This window comes from Varroa jacobsoni, unplaced genomic scaffold (genome assembly GCF_002532875.2).
Source record: "Varroa jacobsoni isolate VJ856 unplaced genomic scaffold, vjacob_1.0 scaffold_708, whole genome shotgun sequence".
Classification (NCBI taxonomy): domain Eukaryota; kingdom Metazoa; phylum Arthropoda; class Arachnida; order Mesostigmata; family Varroidae; genus Varroa; species Varroa jacobsoni.
The window spans coordinates 114,238-134,854 of NW_019213610.1; the positions used below are offsets into that span (position 1 = coordinate 114,238).

Genomic DNA, 20,617 nt, shown 5'->3' on the forward strand with positions numbered 1-20,617 from the left:
TATTTAGTCCACGTCTGCTAAAAGGTCCGGAAGATATTTGTTATTTCTTTCCTGTCATGCTTCAATATTCACCAAAGTTGTCAGCGGAATAACCGAAACCTGTGTGAAATACATTAATGCGACGGGATCTATCAGCATTAAAAATATTAAACGCATTAAAAAAAAGCAATATAACATAGGTGTTATTACCGTTATAATTTTCCTCTGTTTATTTGTCTGAGAAAAAGAGTGTGCACTCACGGACAGAATGGAAGTTAATTGCCGCGCGGGCAATCTATCATACATCAACATTATTCATTAGGTCACAATAAGAGGAAAATATCGCAGTTCGTTTTTGCAAACAAGTTCACAATATCTTTTTCGTGAACGAAGGCTCAATTCAAGTAATGCAATCATTTTAAATAACTGCTGGATGAACTCACACGCTAATGAGGCACATTTAATTAATACTAGTTCTTCCTTCTGGTTTTGCAGTACTGAAGTTGCACTACACTTGTACCGACGTAACCAGCTATGGCTAGATTGCCGTCCCACGACTTTTTTTTTTTCTGAAAATTGATTGCGCTTGTCCTAACATCCTGCGGTAGTCCTGTTGCAGCTATCCAACTTTAGTACATCTTAATTTTCTAGTTTGGTCAATTTAATACTGTCTTGTCCCAGTGATCTCATCACCTTGGAGCGAATAATTCATCACTCTACTGCACTGTCAAAACAATCCAACCTTCTTCCTGCAGTCACCTGATCGGCTTGTTCTAATATTTGATTTCTACCTAATACAATATGGACTAGTTGCAGGCCTGTACATTTATATCTGGGTGGTTCTCTTGGGACTTCGTCACCCTGCTGCAACTACCTTTTATGATATCTCTCTGCTTGGTTAACGCGGTCTCAAAGTCTATTTTATGACCTTGTTTCAATGATCCCGCGTACTTTGCTTCTCTATTCACGATTAAATGATCAGAAAACGTTTCGTTCCGATCTTTCGTAGAGCTACTCTATTACTGTTACCGCGTTCTCCTAGGAAAATAATTTTCTATCCAGTGAATCCGTTTTCCAACTTTTAAAGCAAATGATTTTTCCTTTCAGTGAGAATCTACGAAAATCAAGAGTGTGTCTATTTTGTCGAGCTACTAAGGCCAAGCAACTTCGCAATTGAGTTTTTCAGCAATGTCTAACCATTACCTCAACAAATCACCCAAAATAGGTAACTTTATAAAGTTAATATTACGGTTTATAAATGATTGTTTCAAGTTTGAATGTTGACGCCTTTTTTCAAATCTAAACTACCTCACAGGTCCCGAAGTTTAGTAGGTGGATAAATCCCCACGGCACGGTTAGAGGGACATGCTTTGTCAGGAAAGCAAAAAACTTCTCAAGCCATTACAAAGGTCCAAAACGGTGAACGCTTCGTTAAAACTACCGATCCACAAAAAAAAACATCAGATAAAAGAGAATACTTTGTGTATTACATTGTAGTAATGGGTGTGATCGACCCATCAGCTTAGCCTCGTGTGCGTCTGTTTAAAATACTGTGATTTTTACAGCCAGTCTGGCGTGTAATCATAGCACATTTACAGACCAACAATTACTCTGTTACTACCCGTCCAATTCTTCCATATTGCCCATCGGCCCGTTTTGATTCAAATTTGTGTGTCTAATAATTAACCCTGCATAAAAATGTTATATACCTAATACAAACCTAGACAAATTTCTGCTCTATTTGCTTAAGATTGAGATTTGGTAGGACCTTAACTAACCCGAATTCCCCTAGTTGAAATTTTCAATTTTTCTATACATTCATTCACCATACCTGCCCACATATCTAAATAAGTATCCCAAAAATCACCATTCAGAAACAAAATCCAACACTTAATATGAATGTATGTATGTAGGACTTGAAAGGCAGACAATTTTCCAATGCAAACTTGAGAAAAACTTGAGAAACTTTCTGAGAAATTCTCAACGATAATTAAACGTATCGTTCGTTGCTCAGTCAAATGTTCACTTGCTCAGATTAGCATTACATTTTATGGAAGGCAAAAAACTAACCCCTCAAAAAAATTCCGCCCCGACACTTGCCCATTCCACCCACAGAACGAAATCCTACCGGTTCATAAAAAAAAATCACTTTATGCCAACGATTTTTATCACACAGACGTTGAGTTTTAACACTATAGAACAATTGGTAAATATAGATAGATAGATAGACAGACAACCTTCGCGAAGGAGATAGCTAGACGAGTGCATGAAATCTTAGTAGAGATAGAACTTAATGGTGCCTTAGTTAACATGCAGCTCTATGACCTCTACGTTAACATAAATGTCTTATACTTAAATAAGCTTATTTAAATAGGAAGCGGCTTATGTGTTTTCGACCAACCTCCATGATGTCCTGTAGGCCTGAGTCATGCAGGCATTGTAGGCTAGCGTCTTAGTATGAAAATGTACCGTAAGAATTGCTGCACGCACTTGTACCTGGGAAGAGAAAGTTGTCCGATATAATTTTCACAGACATGCATTTCTATCATCAATCCTAATATCCATAAGAAGCAAACTCAAGGAATACATTATTTTTTTTCGCTGAAAGTTCCTGTAAACTTCAACTTAGTGTGAGCCGACAAGGAAAAATCATAGAGAATTGTCAAAAATTAAAAAACAAAAAAAGTCAAAACTATAAAAGTAATAGTAAATCTAATGTGAGTAATTTAGGTGATTTTCTCAATAATGGCTAAGCGTTTATGCAAAAACTGGCTGTTAAAAAAAAAAGTTAAAGGTTAACTTTTCGAGCTCTGACCAGTTTTAAGAAAAGGGAAGAAAAAGTTAGATTTTTCTTATGTTTTCGGTCACAGTTACTTTAGCATTGCTCACTTGATTGTTTTGTCGAATGGCATATAATCACTCAGGATTTCACCTTAAAATAGTGGTTAGGTGGTAATATAGTGATAGTTAGGGAGTAAATGGCTAACGTCTAGCCTTGTATCTATTTTTAATTTTTTTTTTAATAATAATTTATATTAAATGTATGGGAATTTGTTGTTGAAATCTACAAGGTAATTAGGACACAATAATGAAATTCAAATCAAATTAATTAAAAGGGTGTCTGAAGTAATGCAACCTAACTTTTAAAGGAGCAATGGGATAACATAGTAAACCAATAAAATTCAGACTAGGAAGGATTAATGGAAACATAGCTACTGATGGAAGACCTAGAGGCGAAGAACTGAATTGAAGGTAAAAGGGTAACTGATAGTACAACGAAAAGAACTGCAGTGGCTCCAAGTCTAGATTCAGTAGAATACTGGGTCTTCAACCGGCGAACGACTCACTCCATCCTTACGACAAGCTGGGAATGCAGAATGACTAGCTGAATACAGAAGTGGTAGCTAGATCTTTTTGGGCATGATGTAGCTCAAAGTACCGTCGACGAACGTGAAGCTGGTCGCCTTCTGATACCCCTATGCACACATTATCGGGCATCATTAATGATAGACAAATATATGAGAGTAAGATCATGTGGCAAATCCATGACGGTGCGCATGTTCATTTCTTCTTCATATCATCCTCCTCCTTCTATTTCGCTATAAGTAACCCCATCGGAGATCTCATCAAGGTCATTATCGTGATCACAGGCCTCACACAATAACGTTGGTCACGACTGGAACGAGCCCTGCGATACGTCGTCTATTCTGTTTCCACAAGTCGAATCTGTTTCTGGTGGTAACTCATTTCGTAGCGGAAACCCATTTGCTATTCAAACTTCTCTATATATTCCAGCGATCAAGTGTGTAGAATATGGCTATCTACCTGATGACCGTAACATCTCAGACTTTGGCTTAACTTGTGGTCAACAATGATTACGCGAATACAATTGACGCAGTATAAAGCGGATATATTTTTTTTGTTTATTAGTTGTCTTCGTGTGAAACTTGAGTTCAATTGGATCTTCGTCTTATAAGTCGCCGGGCGACAGTTCTCCTTCCACAAAACGGCGCCAACGAAAGGCCACACGAGGGCCACCCAGGGGGTTTAAAAAGTGGCGCTTCGCGCAGGCCAATCCGCTAGCAAAGGGACGTCTACCCTTTCCCCGAAGGCGGAGCAAAGGTGCCAAAACTCAGTGGCGGCTTTGGGTTCGCAGAGATCCATCCTAGGATCGGTGCTAGAAGAACTTCGAAGTCCTCTGCCGGGAGGCCGTACTAACACAGTAACGCAACTAATAGATACCGTCGTACGTAACAGCTAATAGTGGTGCAACATCACGACCGTTCGGTGTGCGTCAATTACGTACGACACTTGAAAAAAACGTGCCGTGTGCGGACTTGCTTCGATTCCAGTGTTACACCAACAACAAAGTACTACTGTTCTGTTGTCAGTGTTATCCTGTTCGCCTTTTCTCGTCGGCATCGTATGGCTATCTGATCTCTCAATATTGCAAACTGTTATCATTTCATTCCGGGACAGCGCGCGCGTTGGCATACGCGACACAGTTCATCATGCCGTCAGCAATGTCTAATGTCCGAATAAGTTACCATTGAGCCGTGATTAGGCGAGTAAGCCGTTCAGAACATTGGCCCTGTGAACCGCTACTATCCACCGTCCAAAGTGGCAGTGGACGAGTCCTGTGCGCGGTTCGATCGCAATTGTCACTATCGCTGTCACTAGCAACTAAAAAAACGTCGCTGCAGGTGGTACACACTAACGAACACAAAGTTATCACCTTAATCATTGCCGTCTTTTCTACCGTTAGCCATTTGCAGTAACAACAAATATGAGGTTTTCGGCTAGCTCTGTTCTCTGTACGGCCTCGCTACTCGCGCTAGGTGTAGCTCAAGCGATGCAGAACGAGACCAGCTATGATCTGTGTCCCACCTGTGACGGTAATCATCAAGCGGCAAAGGAGCGACGACTAGCCGAAATCAAGCAGTCGATCCTTGAGAAACTCCATCTCGAAAGGGTGCCAAACGTCACTCGAAGCGAGCTAGAGAATATCCCGGCAATGAATGAGCTAATTTCGTCATATCAAGCACGAAATGGTAGTGGTTCAGACCAAATGTATGGTGATCAAAGCTACGGCTTTACGCCGAATCCTGACTACGATGATTCGGAAGATTTTTACGTTAAGCCGACGGAAGCGATCATCTTTACCGATCCGGGTGAGTGTCTATGCTATAAGCCCCCCCCAAAAAGCTACGTTCACACAGTATAATGTACTGTGGCTCGAACTAAAAACCACTCTTATTTTGGTAAATATATTTTAAATATATCGTGCGTTTAACAAAAGATATTGGCGATTTCTTGCAAATCTAATTGGCCACCTCTTTAATCAAAATTACGTTCTTGGATTTGACCCAGAAGATAAACTTTTTCCGGATTCAAAATGAAGCCCATTTGATTTAAGGGTTTTCGTCAACCATCTGAGAAATGTCCCAATGTATTTAAAGTTGACCTAAAGTTGATCGATTTGTTCTAAAGACGTTCTTATTAGATCCCGATAAGAGCTAATATATACTTGTGTACGGACAACAAGTTCAGAAGTTATCTATCGTTCCATTAGATGTTCATGCAGAGCAGGCTATCTATCCACTTGCTGATATTAAAGTGATCCATGGCTTGAAAAATTAGACAGTCTATTTCCTCTAAGAAACCTTATAAGTGTCGGAAAACTAAAAAAAAAAAAATTGTTATAACAACCCTCTAACTTGTACATCGTCAATAAGTAGTAGTTAATAGATATTGAGATAAAGTTATGATGATACCATGCTTCTTTCTACCGAGTACAGCCAGGTCTAGAAGGTATCAATTTGGTTTCATAACTCTAAAGCGATGTTCAACGGCAGTACCGGACTGAAACTGGAAACATATTTTGGGTTCTGCGAAATTTCGAAATAATTGCATTTTGTCTTCGTTTTCTGTTCGTTCGATCGATCGATCGATCGATCGAAAAGGAGGAAAAGGATCAAAAGGTAGTCAACGATACCGATATAGATATCGAACGTGCACGCTGGCCCAGCTTGCTTGGATTCAACAGTCAGCAAGTCTAGTTAGACATTATCGCTTATAAACCTGATGACTTCCCTTCGGTGGTCAGCGCTGTCATCGTTAGCGGAGGCCGATGGTTAACAAAAACAAACCAGAAGGATTGAGAGTTGTTACAATGGCCTTTTATCAATTCGATACGTAACTTGCGCATTTTGCTGTGTGAGGTCCACTGAGAGTAGATTGTCCTCGTGTGTAGACGTGTGAGACATCACGGTTGATTCAATTCACTAGAACGGAAAAACAGAGAAGCAGCATGTCTATCGATAATCAAGACGAACCAGCCTGGCTGACCGTTGGCTAAGCTACGTCTATAAAATATCGCGTATTTTAGGAGAAAACAATTTTAGCGGACGCAACGAAGGAACGAATAACACGATGATATACAAACAGTTCTCGTTGTACGACAATAATCCTCATCTTAGACAAAGAGCTTCTGCTTGAAAACGAAATTTGACGATGCGGACGCCGACGTTGAGTTGCCAACGCGGGTATCAGGACAATGTCATCTTTTGCTTCTAACATTTCAAACGCACTACGTAAATGTCTGATATATATATACACTATAAAATCACATGCCTATATCCAAAGTGCTGTTGAATAATCACTATGAATAGGGCCAATAACACATTATTTTATGTTAACCATAAAGCGAAACGTATAGCTGCCGCCATAGGTAAACGGTGCTCTCCGTCATCCGCCATAGACCATACATCATCACATGGCCGAACGTTACTGTCCGTCTCGCTGGTATCATTGCCTTGTGCTTTGGCGGACAGCCGAAACGTATAGATATTGGACGATCTGGGCACGTATTCAACGGTAGAGCACAATTTGTGGCTTGAGAACGCCACAAGTCGATTAGCTCACCTGACAATATTCCCGGAACTGTTCGTCCGAACGAGTCTCCTCCATCCCTCCACCCATCTCCCCCCCCTACGTTAAAACACTTCGATGTGAGCTACGTATTATCGTAAGAGACAGGTTTTATAGGGAAAGCACCACAAACAATTGGGCGATGATAATAAAATCGAGTTCCGCAAGTCTCAAATGAGTGTCTTTCACTTAACCTAATACATTTAGGACTCGTTGAAAACAACGCAGAAATATCTACTTTCTTCACCAGGTACAAAATGAGTAAAAACCCTTGTTGTTGTGTGATAAAGGGCGTCTTTGGACCGTTAGTAGTCGTCCTTATGCCGTAAAAAGGCTCTAACAAATGAGAATAACATTGCATGCAAAAGGTCATAGAGAAACAGCTAAAGCACTGACATGACTGAAAAAATACTTCTGCATAGAAACGTTGATTATTTCAGATAATTCTCTTTAGCTAAATGACTGTAACGCATTATCCTTTAAGTGTGACATTTCTATACACTTGATCTAGCTTCTAAGCATTTTTGGATCGAGATCTACGCACTGCAGCCCAATTTAGACGTGGGATTTTCGTGGGATCTTTTACAGGAAAGAGCGTCTCTTGCATCCTCATAGGAGCTTAGCTAAGGACCTGTCTGCTACAAACCTTGTGGCTGTACATAATTGTTGATACTTTTACCGTACATACAACATTAATAGTACCTATAAGCAAGCCTTCGAGAAGCCCATTGCACACTTATAGTGACCTTAGGCTATATCGCATATGGCCAATAGGTAGGTTAGTGGCCAATCGCGATTGGAGTGGCCATTGCACAGTTGAGAAATAGAGTCGCCGTCACCCAAAGCAAGGCTCTCCAACCGTTCGTTGTTGTTTGGCCAGAAAGTCCGAAGACCAGAGAATGATATAAGTTAAGATGGCCTAGCCCGATGATCAGGCGGGTTTATCAGACGGTCAAAGTCTACCGGCCGCCTGCACATTTTCTGGTCGATGACATTCTCGAAAATGCTGACTCTTCTTCGAGGCCGGCCTTAGACGTTTGCTCACTGGATGTCCTGAGCCACTCGGACAGATGGTGGCCCCTCACCCCCCCAAGAAAGCCTGGCCGTCACCCAACTCGGCCGCCGTCAAAGCTCGCCGCTGCATCGACGAGTTGCGGTGACTGTTGCTGGGGGAGAGAAGGCTAGCGTGGGGGAGAATACCAATGGGGTTAGAATGGCACCAATTGGGGCAGCAGCAGCAGCAGCAGCAGCAGCAGCAGCAGCAACAGCAGCAGCAGCAGCAGCAGCAGCAGCAGTAGCAGTAGCAGTAGCAGTAGCAGTATGTTGCGTATTGCACACAGCACGAACAGGACTGTACTAGCCAGATGATAGAAGACAGGACCAACAGGCGCAGCTGCGCCGGCGGCAGGACTAGCAGAAGCAACAAACGATCAGACTTCTTCTGCTGCGCTACTTAATGCATTGTATTGAGTTTATATGCAGTCGACCCCAAATATACGAGCTCGAAAAGATGTCTTAGGAAATCCACCGATGATATATTACCTCTACAAGCTTCTCTGCAGCGAAGCTCTCTACATAAATGTGTGTAGATGACTACATGCGCGCACCTCTCCATAGCACACCTCTCCGATTATAATGCTTAAGGTGACAGTGATGATAATGACAGTAGTTTAGCTGAAGTTGTTATGCAGCTCGCAGGAACGACCACCGGACATTCCAGCTTCAGCGACAGTCAGAACCTGCCAGAGCATGAGTTGTTGAATGTGAAGACTATCTTCAGCACACAGTTCCCTATAGAGCGCCTCGCGAAAACAGATCTGACAATTTGATCTGAACAAGTCACAATAAATTCCCGTTTGATATCGTGTGCTATCTTCAGGCCCGCCACTTCGTGATTACGGATTCTATGAGTGACTTACTGAAGTAGTTGATTCGCTAGTTGATCACGGCTGATTGCGTTCAACTGATTGTGGGAGAGGTAATTAAATACTCCGCATCGGCCGTAGTCACATGCCAACGATTGATCTGCTCTAGTGACCAGCGACTGTATTATGACTTCATAGTTAGACTCGTACGCTGCGCAAAGCATTGGACCGTATGTAGATGGCTGTTTGCCAGGTTTTCGAAGCGAAAGCCAGCTGACGTCCCGGTCTTAGTATATGATCCTATTAAGAAATTTATCGAAATTTGTTTAAATCGACTACTTCGAAAATCAACATCACCCATAGACGACAATGCGTTTACTGAATCCGTTAACTATTACACTGTCAGAGTTGTTCAAGGTCATTGCCACGGCCAATATCCGAAGCAAGGCCGTTCAACGTTTACTTTAGCTGCTGATGCTCAGCTTCCATGGCGGCAGGCGTCACGCGAAGAAAGATAAATGCGGTTATCGTTTTATGGTCACAGTTTAGATATCTACGTATCAATTATTCCCATTGGCAGCGTTTTCTCGTATCGGAACTTTATTATTATAGATTTTTTATTATTATAATTATAGATGAGTGAGGAAAGGCCTGCTTGACTACTCTATTGAAAATAATATATATATATATATATATATACGGACTTTTCGTTTGCCTGAAAATAAGTTAGAACATTTGTTACAGTTATTCCACACATCATTCAGTCGTATGAAGTTGGCCTGCGAATATTTTGCCTGTCGTTATTATTATTATTGTTATTAGTTACTACGTAATTTTCTGAGGCCGACTGGTAGACTTCATCGCTGTTCGATCTGTTATATCGAGTCCTATGCCAGTTCAACTGCATCAAACGGGGCGTCTACGGTACCGCCCACTCGATGGCCGGCTAAAAATGGGTTTCAGTCACTCGTTGAAGTGGATAGTACTAAATTGCGAGGAGACGTTAGAAAAGGGGACGCGATCAGATAAAGATGTGAGCGAGCGTGTGGCGTTCGGCTCGTGGACCCATGCATATGGGTCTATTCTATTTCAGCATTCTGTTTTAATATGTACTTCAAAGCCGGTTTGGTCATCCTGAAAAAAGGCGTAAATTTTCGGTCAGTTTTCTTTTCGCTATCGCCGTTCTTTCTCTCCATTAATCTATTTTAGGCGCCTGTCCACGTGGGGGCGATACTGTTCCGCATCAGTTTGCTAAGGTGTGTCGGTCTTCAACAAGTACCAGCCGCGATTTTTTTTTTTTTATAATAGGCCTTGGAACGCGTGTAATAATAACCTTAGGACCAGATGTACACATTTGTTTGAACGTGAGCTATTCTAATGATGTCAGTCATATCACGTTCAGTATTTCTAATTTAGAAGCCTACAGAAATTGATAAGTAGAAGAATGCTTATATATCTCTGTACTATTAAGACAGGTTATAATTGCGTCCACGTTCAAAAATGTAACTTTTAGCTAAAAAAAATTATACAGATTCCTTTAGTAGAGGTTCGTTTGATGCATTGAATTTGCAACTGAAATTATCACACGTTTCGGGTGATGTTCGGTCTATACGATTTAAAAATAAAAAGCACAGAATATTCCAATATTTTCAACTGTTAAAAGTGGCGAGTTATCTAATTGTCTAGAGTACCTTTGCATTGAGTGGTGTCTACGACGACGAGATTTAATTCGTAAACGTAGGTCTCTTCGAAGATGGTCACAGAAAGTTACTGCTAAACAGAAATTTTGTCTATTGAGAGAAGTTCGCTATTTTCATTTTGTCCATAGAACCTAGTATTGTTGAGACCTCATGGTGTCTCTCAAAGGTACACGTAAGTTTCGACGATTGTCAGCTCCTGTGCCGCTTCCCTAAATGTAGCGCTAATTGAGTTTCTTTACGTTTAAATCTTGGTAGGTGCTTATAGTTTCTGTAGGAAATTGTTATATCTGTGCTATAAACCAGGTGGTTTTGCACCATAGGTGCTTTGCACAGACTGTATTAGTGCTATGCTCGTGTCTACGTGGCGCTATCCGTATTTTGAAGTCAAAATATTAGCGCTTAGCAACGGGCCTGCCAGACTGTGACAGGAGAGGATGACCAGGGTTACAAAACCATCACAGCCCTTAAAGTAGACCCAGGGAAAGCCTATCTCAAATAAGAGGTGTTTGATTTAAATGGTCGCGTTCTGTTCTATATTGTCGTTCTCGAAACTAGACATGTCTTCAATTATCGTCTTGTCTTTGATGATTTTGCTTTAATTCGAAAGAGCCTCGACTGTTCTCCCTTAATATCCTTCTCTAGTGAGCATGTAATATCAGTACTGCAACACTTTCCAGAGATTTCGCGAAGTCGATCAAGCGCAGCAGCAAGACGCTGGAAGCGCCCCGCTTATCATACAGACGTATGGCTTCATTGTTTGTCTCCTTCACAACGAATTATACAGTGAAGCGTAGGTGGCCACAGGTTAATAGTCGTGCTGCCCGGTTGGCAGTCGTTAGAAGCAGTTTCTATGTTATATCGCTGTTGAGCTAAATTCGATTTTTGTATATATAGGCAGGACTTGAACCTGCTGCTAAGATGTTAAATCCGTAATTTACATAAAACGTGTACGCGTTAGGCTCAGAGACAAAAGAACTCTGCCAGAAATCGTCCATATGACTTCTTTTTCAATGGCGTTTAGTATGATACATATTATTACAATGTCAATAAAAAGAACAAGCTACCATCTGATACCACCCTATTGTTTATAATATTAGCGCGACAATCATTCAGTAAGTGTGGGTACCGATGCGCCTGTTTATGGTAACTGTCGCGGTGATGCTTGGCAGTGTCGAAAAAGACCTTGCCCACTCGTTTAATATTTAACCTAGACTATAACACTCTTTTCTTCTAAGGCTTCTATGAAAAAGCTTTGAACAAAGCTTGTTCTTACCAACATGGGACGAAGCAGACTCATGTACGAATATAGCGAACGACGGTCACTGTACATCATGTGTGTGTGCGTGCTCGATTTGTCGTGCTGACGGGGTCGAGCGACAACCCTCGGCCGACCCATGGGATGACTGCAGTGATGAATATCATGCCATTTAGCCTAAGTTGCGATCATGAGAAAAATCTGAACAAAACAAACGGTCAGTTGCCGCTCCATTATCCGTCTAGCTCGGCGTCAACCCCGCGCTAGTTTCAAGAAGGCTGACGTCTTGTCCATACGGTCCCGGCAGACCTCGAGCGTTTGCTCATCAGGGTTATTGACCCCCGTTTATTAAAGTAACCAATGCTCAGTGCAGAATCGAGAGTGTATGAGTTTAAGGTGCGTTGGCACCTAGATGGGAGCCGTGTCCACGGGCGCGGGTATTTTGGCAAGCGATAGGCATCAATGCTGTAGTAGAAATATTGTGTTACTAGCTTTTTACAGGATCACACCCGGTTTACTTTGCGTCGGTTTCATTGTATCTGATGGCTTGTTGGCCACGCCAAAATCTCATGTATACAGATGCGATCCTACAAGCTGTCGCGCGAAGCCCCTCAACCCCTGGAGACGATACTAGCACAAGACAAGCTTAGCAGATAGAACACAGCAGGCGTATCGCTATTGGAACAATGCCGTCAGCTAGACGCATTGTAGCCTATTGAGCTTGCATACTTACCGCGGCTTTACGTACAGCTGACGGGATGGAAAACGTCTAGTTATATTGGTTACGTAGTATTTGTCTTGTAAGATAAGAGTTCTATTGTCGCGGGCCGCTCGTTAGGTATTACTCGTAAATACAAACATATTTGATATTTTGTCATTACAGAAAAATAACTCGGGCTGATGCTATTTATATTTGTTACCATGGATTGATGCACTGTTTGCGATGCTGAAAAAGGGCCGGACAAGCTTCTGAAGACGTAATTTCCTGAAGCCCACCGTACGCGAAAAATCTACCCGATAGGTTGGTTGCACAAAAGTAGCAGCAGCAGTAAGGCTGCTCGCTTAGTCATGTGCCTGGCATAGTAACGTAAAAATTATTACTCCACACATCATAAGATGTACAAGGAACTTAATAAAATTTTCACGGGATCTCGAATCTGTCGTATGATTCAGACAAATGTTACGCATGACAATTGCAAAAATGACATTCAGAAAAATGCCCATAAATCAGACAGGCATATAAACCGCTTCCGCGGCATATCGTGCTTAGAGTAATTATCTCTAAGCAAGCAATTAAAGCTGCAAATATAATAGGATGATATTAATAGCGACGAAAATAGCATTCGTATATTGCTTTGCGCATGCGCAGCACAGAAGGATCAGTCCAACAATTTTTTTGTTGAAAAATGAAGACAAATAATGGATACGCAGCTTACGAAATGAACGAAAACTCATGAATCAGTCGTGAACATATCAGTGAGCAGGGTCACTTTCCTTAATTTTGTATTCGAAATTCAGATCGGACTAATCGATTATTTACGGGACCGATTTCGTCTTTACTGTAGGTCTCTGTTTCAACTGTGTACTCTTTGTCTTTTCTATCTAACCTGAAAAGAAGAAATCTTCATTAGCTATATTTAGTCAATAATGAATTTACAGCTCAACCTTATGTGATAATTATACATGGAAGCCCACCCATGACATCAACTTACGGTCTCCACAAAAGTCAACGCAAGTTTACGGAGTACTTCTCGAATACGAACCGTTCTGCCAGCCTTCGAAAGAAACATACAGGTCGAACTGGATGATTCTTAGTTGTCGAGCTAGACTAATCAGCCATTGATATTATGATCACGAAAATAACTGCAATGAACTTGTGCTACGAGTCCAAGCGGACCATCATTATCAGCGTAGTTTCAGTTCCTCAATCGCTAAGGGAAAACAGGCAAGATGGCAAGTAGAGTTTGGTTTATATTTTGTCAGAGGACACGTACCAGGGAAGCGTCACATTTTTCTCTACCTTCGAAAGGCAACACGGCCAGCTGACGTAAAATTGGGACGAACCCCGGATAGTTCCACTGTAAAATTTTTGGGAATTGAAAGATAGACGTAGGCCAATAATGAACTTATAAGATGGCCGATAACCGCAGCCACTCCCGTAACTGGAGGAACGTAAAATGCATATTAGAAAGATGGCAGAGATTCTGACAGGATGTGCTTGTCATAAATTGACTAAGGATTCGAACATGAAAAAACTGGCTTTGCATTGAACATAGCATTTGTCCAATCAGGACCGAAAATATATTGCTGTTTATCATTAAGGCTGTCGGACGAAATAAGTTGGGGTTTCGACTTCAGATGCGAACTATGATTACGAATGAGTATATTACTATACTCATGAAGCCAAGGCCCAGTTGAAACAGTCGAAGCTGAAGGATAGACGGACTCCGAAAGAAGCGAACGCTGTTCCATCGGCCGCGATTCAATGATCGCGACTGTTTGTTAACTTCATAGAAGAGAGCAATAGCCGGAGTGTACTACGTATCACTAATTGATAGGATTAAAGCAGAAGTCGCGAAAAAAATTATTGCATATATGGTATTCATTCGGACACCAGATCGTTTCACACTTCAATGGTCGTCAAGGTAGAAATTTACGAGTCGGAGTTAAGGCTGATTGAACATCAAGCGTACGCACCCGACCTGGCCCCCAACGATTTTCTTCCGTTTGTTAGGCTTACATTTTTACCCATATAGTAAAGATTATTATTATTATTATTATTATTATTATTATTATTATTGAATATAGGGATCATCGCATTTGGCAGCTTAACGGTTCAAAGTAGCTTTTAGAGAGGCGGGTATATAAAGCCGAAAGGATGAAACAGTCGAATTTTATTTGATTCCAGTGTGAATTACACCTTCGGACAAACCTGTCCCGGTTCTTGCAGCTGCACAACCATGTTCTACTTGTATTTTCGTTTTTATGCGATAGTAACCAATGCGCCATATTTATTTGCGCAGAATAAATTCGAATTTCTAAGAAATCACTTTGGCTGACTTATTGCAAAAGGTATTGAGTTGGAACACGCTGAGGAGTGTCGGCGGTAACTCACTCCTGATTAATTTTCTATATAAGTCAACCGTACAACTGAAAGAAAGTATGAAAACAATCAAGAATAGAACATTTCACAATTTTCATCGTCTAAATATCAGTTACCGTTCTCGACTACAAACGATCTATCGGTATTAATCAGCTTGTACGTTACCTGGCAACGAGGACATTTCGTCTGCTTGGTAACATCCTTAAATCTAATCGTCCGTGGAAGTTCGATCGCTCTGCTTCGCATGGTCTTTCGAAACTCAAAGAAATAGGGTACACCAATAACAGGACAGGAGCGCTGGAAAACGCCGGACGACAAAATCTGCCAATTTTTATTGGTTCATATAAATTTGGGCAAAATTGATGTCCCCCTATTAATGAAGTGAGTGTAAACGAACATAGAAATTCAAATGGGATTTTGTGTGTGTCGACAGAGACGTCCCTGACGGCCGCACTCATATCTAATCTAACTACTATTTGCTTTGGGTACGGTTTTAACTAGGTGCCTGAACATCTCAGGGATAGATCAGTTTGAAAAATTAATTCTCTAGACTCATGCTTTGCTGCTTGTGCAGCGGACCTAAATTCGGGCTTGATAAAATAAAGTAAAACTACTGACAGGCTAAAGGCCTAAAAAAGTAAAAAGTTTCGAAAGAGCTACTCGGTGTGACCTACATGGACGGCCCGATAGGAGATAGACAATCTCATCTTGAAACCAGCCTTTGATATCTGCAAAAAAAATCCATGATCATCAAAAATAATTTCCTGCAATGCGTCCCCTATTTGATGAATTTCTAAACCTTTCTAATTTATTCCTAGTAGCGAATGTTCCGTGTCGGCGCAGGAAAATCTTCCTGGGTCCTATAGAAGCTCTTTAATGACCCGCAACGAGATCGACAGTCAATTTTACGTGGTTTTTTTTTAAATTTTGGCGGGGATTTGCTCGGTGGAAAGAGATCTTTGAACAGGAATAATTGATCTTCGCTCATATTCTGAGAATGAAACCGGTGCTTCCGCCATGATTAGCTTGTAGTCATGGTCCAGAAAGACCTAGATTGGTTTTCTTGTACCAAGAACAAGAAATGAAGACAAGCCTGCTACAATAAGAAGCGAAGCACTAGGTGTCCCAAATTATCCCGAACACCCTCTACATGGCAAACGATGTCAAGCATAAGGGACGATATGTATTCTTCAAAGACGAATCAGGAAAAACGAAGAAGTAGGAACCACACTCCATTCATTAAGTACTTCATTTTATTTGGATTTAAACCCGCTCGAAAGTCTGACAATTTCTATACGATATTATATTGAATGAAATCCTATGCGATCGATCAAGCCGTTTTTCTCGACACCGTCATTACCTATGCATTTTACTTAACATTATACTACAAACTTAGGATGAGCAGATGAAATCGATCTCTTTGGATCATAAACACCTGTACTTAGGCTATCACTATTGTCTAGTTGAGTAGTGGACGTGTGCCGGCGCAGTATTGATGCCCGATCAGTTGGCGTTGTCGTGCGCTTAATTAGCTAATGAAAGACTGAACACAAGTAAATGTAGGGTGCACTGTATTTAGCTCTGGAATACGCTATTTCTATGGTAAGAGAAAATAAGAAATTATTTTTTTGCCTGGCTTCCAACGCCCTAATTGCTAATGGCCTTTCTAAACGCCAATTACCGACAATAAAGAGCTTGGCATGACTTTGAACACATTAGTCGAGAGATACATGTTCACCGGCGATATATAATTATATGGTGCCAACTTCAAATGCGTTAATAAGTTGAGAAAATCGCAATGGCGTACCGCTTCGCTTGTGGGGAAGCTTAGGCTACCCATCAACCCGAGCCGTACTACCTAGGGAGTCTGAATTTACAATCTACAGGTTACGGTTAGTATGGCTCAAAATGAAACTCACGTAGCCGGCCCACCTCTGGGTTATTTTTTTTGACTTTGCATATAAGCGACTGCAACGAATTTGCACGTCCGATGTCTCAGGTGAGTCCACGGTGACTAGAGAAGCCAGTTAAGAGTACGTAGACGTATCACGTAAATGTCAGCGGTACACACTTTAAAGCCTAGTATCGATAATGCACGAGTAAAAGGGAATACGCTAATAATTTGCAGACGCTTTGTATGAAAGTCTATTAACATTGACAGATACAACATCTATTTTAAACCAGATCGGAAGTTTGGCTAGGAGATCGTTTGACGCGCGGCTGAAGCAAACCCATAATGAGTATCATCAATACACAAACGTGTAAATATATGAAGCCTCTAATAGAATTGGTCGCGGCTGAAACATTCTTTATTTAAACATATATGTGTGTATTTTAGTCAGTCTCGCATTCGCCGGTTGTTATTTTTGCCCTAGCGGGGCAAGTATTTCCAGATGACACATGCCGTATAGTCCGTTCTCGCTAAATCAGTTTCACCATAGGTGATCCTCGTCGTGAGCCGTGAATGAATTCCAGGCATTGCCATTGAACTTCACACACATGTGCTATTGACACCGATCAGAGAACCCCAAGCGCAGATAATTTTTGTTGCTGATCTACTTAGTACGTGGCCGGTGTGTCCGAGAACGGTTATTTCCGTTTGGCGTCGATTTGTCGTTAGTAATTATGGGTCGATGGTCTTTTCTCAAAAAGCAGACTTTTCGCTGTATTTCATTTTACGTTTCTTATCTTTGACTATCGTAGCTATGAGACGGCCCCAGATGGGGATCGAAATTCCGCAAATGCTTAAGAACCAAACGTCGCAGTGTTATACATCTATCGTGGGTTGAACGAGCTTCGTTCGCATCAACAACTTTATCATCATCAGCAGCAGCAGCAGCAGCAATGCCCAACAACAGGAATAATGCAAATAATCTATGCATAACATCGGAACACGATAGATTGTCCTAATTATTATTGCCTTATGATTCCTGATTTTGTCAGGCTCGTCCTGTATCTTCGCGTGCTGCCCGCTTCCAGTTATCAACGGCAACCAGCTGCCAAAACACGCTCCTACGCTATTACTCTATTTAGCCACTGCTGGCAAAGCAGTGATTATGTAAGTAATCAAAGCTAAGCCATCCAGCATAAGCAATGTACAGCCGTCTATGAAGATAATTACGTCGAAAGCAGAAACGAGGAAGATACATGAGAAGAGCTGTTATGACGGACTATTAGACTGGCCTTTCATACTCTACCGAACGCTACTTTGTAACAATTCTAGACCAAGAATAGCGTCACCGGGGGGCCAATCAGACAGTTCGCTACTGATGGAAATTCTGGTTTATATAAATGGATATGATAATGATGATGATCAATGATGATCGGCAAATTATTTATTCAGAGGCTGACAAGGGAGACAGACTCTGATGACGCTATCCTGGCTACCGTATTATCAAGCGGGTAACTAAGATCTTCTTCTTCTTTTGTCCCATTCATATTAAAGTGTACGCTAATTCAGTCGCACTTAGATGAGTCAATAAGAAGCGAGAAGGATCCTGGTGCGCTTATGACCGCATTTTAGACCATATTTTTAATATCTACGATACGGACAACGAAGCCACGGCGGTTATCTGCCGGTGTGGAGGAAGTACAGTTCAGACTGTACATGTCGATTGTCAAAATTAAAATGTCATTGGCTAGTAGCGTATTTCATTGGACTGATTATTTCAAATTAACGGTGATTTCCGTACGATTGTGAATACTCGATGATGAACGAGATGATCATTTCTGCGTCTACTGTTAAGGTGCGTCTATGTTCGCACGTTTTTATTGCATCACGGCCCTCAGATTAGTTCTAGTATGGAATATTTCTCCCTGTCCCCTCCTTCTTACGGGAATCGGAAAAACAAGACAAACCCGAAACGTCTTTGGTCACGCTCACTTTCCTCACTCCCTCACATTGACCTTTGATCGTAGCCAACAACGATCGTAACGTCGTCACTCATCACAGAATATCCTTGTTACCGTAGAACGCAACGTCAACGTGCCGTTTTAACTCTTACGGTCGGCGCTTTAAGCGCTATATACAGATCTCCAGCAAAAGGGCCGTACGCCATCATTTGTTCTGTGTACCATCTCTCTATCTATGTTTCTACTATTATCGCTCGCTCCCCTCTCACAAGCAGATAATAGATCCTTCTCATCCGGCGCAGCTCTCTCCCCGCGCCTCTATTGTTAACCCGTTTAGGTGCACCTTCTCCAAAAGTGTTCAGCTCCTCCGCTGCGCGCCGCTATCTTTTCGCGCCGCGAAGGCCGACGAGGACGCAGAGAGCCAACTATCTCTTGCTCCTATCTCCGCACTAATGAAGTCTTTATTCATCGCAACATTGTCAGCCACGCTTTCGCTGTACGTCCCTCATCAGTTGATCTAGTTGTTATGTGTACGGCTCTGCACTTGACGCATCTAAACCGTTCTATTCTGCCTGCCCACACAGCTATACGCACGTCGCAGCGACGTACGCAGCCATAACAGGTAAGTAGGTGGTATTAACTCGTACAAATTGCTTGCCCCCGCTTCATGCGTCTCCAAGAACGCTGCCGCTACGGTCAGCAGCAGGTCAACGTCGCCAGCAGTACCGTATTTATTTCCAGTAACACCACAGATTGTCTTCCCATTACTGTTTGAGCTCGTGTTGCGGTTTCCGCGCGCGGAAACCAGGATAACCTGGCGACGGTGACGACGACGACGACGACAATGGCTGGAGTGGAAGCTGGAATAGACAGTAGAGGTTTTGATGCCGAGTGGTGGCTTCCAAATGACCAGCGGCCGTTTCATTCTTTGGTGTCCTGTCTTTGGCGGTCTAACAGAACTTATTTGGCCTTTTACGCGTAGCCAAACTAGAAGAACAAACATGAGTGATGCAAGCGAACGGGTATTCACCTAGACTTTATAGATAGATCGTGTTCTCTGTAATCCAGTGGGTAATATTACGGCTGATTTGATTGATAAGTGCAGGTGAGGAAAGAATTAAGAATATATAACAGAATCGCAAGCTATTATTATTATTATTATTATTATTATAGACAGAAACAACAACGATATTCACCTTAATACGCCATATTTAACCTTTAAAATTAACGTCAGCTGCTTCTCGAAAAGGAATACCTGTCCGATCTCTGGCTATGGGCATGGGAGTCATTTTTAATTCTACCTATTTTTTGCTCAAGACGTATGCGAAGAGACTTATCGAATATTAGGAGACTTTTTCTTCCCACAGCCTAATATGTACTTGAATTAAGGAAAACATTATCAATAATTGTATAGCTTTGAATCAATCTAGCTTATGGTCCTTCCTCAACCCAAGCGATTTGATATGACCCATTGATCTAACGATTTCAAATGGTGTTTATTTCGAACACACACGAATAGGGCACAATTGCCCGTTCCAGTAAAGGTTGTTGATTGTGTATTCGACGCGTGCTGGGGTGAACAGCATCATGGGAGTATATCATCGTCGCAGTTTTTTTTACTTCGTTTGGACTAGAACATATCCGCGCACACATTAAAACGTTAACGTTTATTTGTATTTTAAGAGAAATAAAAGAGACACACGATGCTGTCGTGCAGTTGCACGGGGTCTTGACATTCATTCCTAATACCGATTCTACGCCTTGCAAAAATTGCTTCCAATTTTCGACAGAGTGTAAAAAGGTTTAGCCCTGTTCCTGTAAAGGTAGACGGTAAAATAAAGTACGTCTAACATAAAGTAGTATTTGAAACGACAGATAACAAACAGTGAAGGAGAAATACTGGTTTCCACCTGTGTAAAACGTGTGTGTGTCC

At 41.7% G+C, this 20,617-nt stretch overlaps 1 protein-coding gene across 3 annotated transcripts in view; it reads left to right on the forward strand.

The window, feature by feature from the left end:
- Positions 1-4,152: 4,152 nt before the first annotated feature.
- Positions 4,153-20,617, forward strand: part of LOC111262856 (growth/differentiation factor 8) — a 34,732-nt gene continuing 18,267 nt past the window's right edge. For all 3 annotated transcript variants that reach the window (XR_002681896.2, XM_022837447.2, XM_022837446.2), the window contains exon 1: positions 4,153-5,150. Coding sequence is in view for 2 of the 3 variants with exons in the window: in XM_022837447.2 (XP_022693182.1) it covers positions 4,766-5,150 (385 nt within the window). In the remaining variant the exon portion in view is untranslated. The remainder of the gene's footprint in view (positions 5,151-20,617) is intronic.